This window comes from Nanorana parkeri, unplaced genomic scaffold (genome assembly GCF_000935625.1).
Source record: "Nanorana parkeri isolate BGI_ZX_2015 unplaced genomic scaffold, ASM93562v1 scaffold323, whole genome shotgun sequence".
NCBI classification, from domain to species: Eukaryota; Metazoa; Chordata; class Amphibia; order Anura; family Dicroglossidae; genus Nanorana; species Nanorana parkeri.
In genome coordinates this window covers 3,116-6,789 of record NW_017306591.1, presented here as the reverse complement: position 1 = coordinate 6,789, position 3,674 = coordinate 3,116, and the positions used below count along the sequence as shown (strand labels likewise).

General features: G+C 52.6%; 1 protein-coding gene across 1 annotated transcript in view; it reads right to left on the bottom strand.

Annotated features, from left to right (window-relative positions):
- Positions 1-1,709: 1,709 nt before the first annotated feature.
- The window catches only part of AGMAT (agmatinase), a gene marked incomplete at its 5' end in the record, with an annotated part of 5,076 nt that continues 3,111 nt past the window's right edge, over positions 1,710-3,674 (bottom strand). Inside the window, 4 exons of the mRNA XM_018558164.1 lie at positions 1,710-1,818; positions 2,229-2,313; positions 2,429-2,608; positions 3,151-3,346. Of these exons, the coding sequence (XP_018413666.1) occupies positions 1,745-1,818; positions 2,229-2,313; positions 2,429-2,608; positions 3,151-3,346 (535 nt within the window). The remainder of the gene's footprint in view (positions 1,819-2,228; positions 2,314-2,428; positions 2,609-3,150; positions 3,347-3,674) is intronic.

The following is a 3,674-nucleotide window of genomic DNA, read 5'->3' as shown; positions in this document are numbered from 1 at the left end:
AACTGTTAAACTTCCCCATCCCCCGCGGCAACTGATGACATCACAACACTAAGGAAACGATTTGATGACATTTTATTTCTGGCAGAAAACTTTGCACTTTTTTTTTAATTAGATTAAATAAAATAACTTATTTCAGTTTTTTATATTATTTAACTTATACCGTCATTTGTATTATTATTTGTTTTAAGATTATTACTGCGATGAACTCTGAAATAAACTATTTTACTGTGTGACGTATGGTGTGATGTCATGGGGGAGAGCGAGGGACCGGAACGGAGGGGCTGGTTGTCTTGGTCCACCAATCACATCGCGTGCATATGGCTGGTGCCCCGCCCACCTGTGTTCCACCATATATGGGCACAAGGGTCCATTATTGGGTCGCAGGTGCTCCGCCCACCTGTGTTCTGCCATATATGGGCACAAGGGTCTACCATTGGGTCACAAGGTGCTCCAGCCACCCATGTTCCACCATATATGGGCACAAGGGTCCATTATTGGGTCGCAGGTGCTCCGCCCACCTGTGTTCTGCCATATATGGGCACAAGGGTCTACCATTGGGTCACAAGGTGCTCCAGCCACCCATGTTCCACCATATATGGGCACAAGGGTCCATTATTGGGTCGCAGGTGCTCCGCCCACCTGTGTTCTGCCATATATGGGCACAAGGGTCTACCATTGGGTCACAAGGTGCTCCAGCCACCCATGTTCCACCATATATGGGCACAAGGGTCCATTATTGGGTCGCAGGTGCTCCGCCCACCTGTGTTCTGCCATATATGGGCACAAGGGTCTACCATTGGGTCACAAGGTGCTCCGCCCACTTGTGTCCTGCCATATATGGGCACAAGGGTCTACCATTGGGTCGCAGGTGCTCCGCCCACCTGTGTTCGGCCATATATGGGCACAAGGGTCCATTATTGGGTCACAAGGTGCTCCGCCCACCTTTTGTTCTGTCATATGTGTGCACAAGGAAATAAATTACAGAAGGTAGGTATTCGATTTCTCTGAGGACATTAGGCATCCTGAGCGCTCAAGCTGTTGTGAAACTACATATCCTATCATGCTGCTCCCTCCGGGAGTCATGTCTGTGGCTGTCAGAATCTTGCAATGCCTCATGGGACATGTAGTTCCACAGTAGCTGGAGTGCTGAGGTTGCCGACCCGTGATATGATATCATTTGTACGAACAGAGCATCGTCACCCTATAACAGGAAGTACCTAAACAGGGACAGAGCGTGGTCACCCTATAACAGGAAGTGCCTGAACAAGGACAGAGCGTTGTCACCCTATAACAGGAAGTGCCGGGATAAGGACAGAGGGCCGTCACCCTATAACAGGAAGTGCCGGGATAAGGACAGCTTTTTCACCCTATAACAGGAAGTACCTGAACAGGGACTCAGTGTTGTCACCCTATAACAGGAAGTGCCAGAACAAGGTCCTCCATGGCGGGATCTCCGTAAATTAAATGTAAGCTACAGATTTATAAAGATGAAAACGACGTTTACAATGAAATGACTTTTATTTGGGGTTCGGGTGATTTGGAGTTACATCCTCTTGTCGGTGTCACTGTAGAGGAATGTTGATCCCGAGAGCCAGATTCCGGCCATGCAGTAAAGACGACCTGTGATTGGCTGCTGATTGAACCGCTGCCCTTTGACCTTCTATTTCCGGTATTCTGTGCTTGTCGGCGGCTGTCCTTCTTCAGACTGAGCGCCGCCCGCTGTCCGATGGTGGCCACGCCCCTCCTAGAAGGTCTTCACTTTGGGTAGAACGCACAGCATTTCGAACAAGAGGTTGGCGGCGGTCAGAGCCGTGTTACCTGCAACGCAATTCATGATCATTGAACCGGAGGCAACGCGGAGGGGTGAGGTTCCTCTCCGGGGCAAACCGAGAAAAAAAAACTGCCCTTGGAGTGGGGCTCCCCCGCACGGTGAGGGGTGAAGGCTGCTAGACCCGTCCCCGCAGCCTCTTCTCCCATTCGCTCCGGCAGTCGGAGGCCCGCTGGTGTCATCACATCTAATGCAGGTTCCATAGCTTTGCATCAGAGGTGATGATGCCGCGGGACACCGGCCGCGGTGGAGGAGGAGGGGCATGTGACCATTTCAGGAGACCGTCCTAACCATGACTCTCTGCCAGGCTGTCATGGCTCCTCCCTCTGCGTCTTATTGGAGGTATGGAGCTGGTTCTACACGGTCATATGACTATTCTACACAGCCCATCAACACTCACCTGAGAGGTCATACATTGGGGCGACTTCCACCAGGTCACCCCCTACGATGTTCAGTCCTCGGCAGCCGCGGATGATCTCCAGAGCCTGGAGGGCGGAAACCAAGAAAAGTTCAGGTTGGCTCAGGTTGCTATTGGCCAACACCAACCAGGAGGAGTCTTGGGCAGCCCAACCTACCGGCTTATGGACTTGATTTTCCTACCTGATGTGTTGTGAGACCGGCGACCTCCGGGGTCCCTGTGCCGGGGGCAAACGATGGGTCGATACCATCAATGTCAAAAGTGATGTAAACGGGCTTGTCCCCCATCTGGAGGCGGACCTCCGACATGAGCGGAGCCAGAGACTTGAACCAGCAATCTTCAGCGATGACGACCCGGAATCCCTGCAAGATATAGGAGATGCAGCTAACTTATCCTGTTCAGTAGGATAGGAGTTGGTAAGGCGCTGGACTCTGCCGGACCATGGTGGACTCTGCCAGACCCCGGGGTAAGAATATCTTAGGGTAATGGTCCAACCTTCAGAGGCAGCTCTCTGTCAACTGGGGTGTCCAAGAGGTTCCCCAGAGCAGTCTAGGGTGCGTACAATGGATGAGAGTGCCACAAAGGCTTGCGTGGGTCCAATAAGAATGTGTCTTTAGAAGAAGTCAAACAGCTGACGCGTTTCGTGGGCTCAACTCTCCCCTTCGTCAGGGCTTGAGTACTGGCAGTACTATCAGTAAGATACGGGACAATGGTTGCCAATCAAATGGATACGATGGCAGTGATTTGAGTTGCCAATCAAACGTATTCTTACTGGACTCACTTGTGGAGGTTCTTGTGGTGCTCATAGCCAACATTGGCGAGGAGCTGGAGCAGCACGCGGCCACCCGCATACCGCATGGCCGGGGCGCCATCATCCCATGACCATATACCTGGGACCACCTACCTGGTCGTTGCAGAATTTGTAGGGATCGGCGGTGTAGGAGGAGCCTCGGATTCCAATCTGCACCACCCTCTTACAGTCCAGGAGGCCCTCGTCCACGCAGCGCCGGAAGGGCGTCCCGTGGTAGATCTTCTCGCCGAGCGCCATGTCTCCCGTGTCGGTGTGCGCGTCCACGTGTACCAAGCCTACCGGACCGTGCCTGGAGCGCGACAACACAGACAATCGTCATCACATTCCAAAGTATGGTTGTAAGATTTATTCCCGTAGGTGCCCCTCCCCCTCCTCCCGCTCCTCAGGGGTGTATACTGAGATGGACTGAACCATGCTCCAGTCACATGATGCAGATTTTTTTAGAACGACATGGTGGGAAGGGGGCGGGCACAGACACAAAATAGGGCGGGGTGGGAAATAAATATAAAACAAACTCATTATATACAGAGAGAGAGAGAAAGTGACTCTGGAGGACCCCTCTGCGAGCTCGCTGATTGAAGCTGAGCCCCCCCCCCCCCCCAACTCACACGCATCAA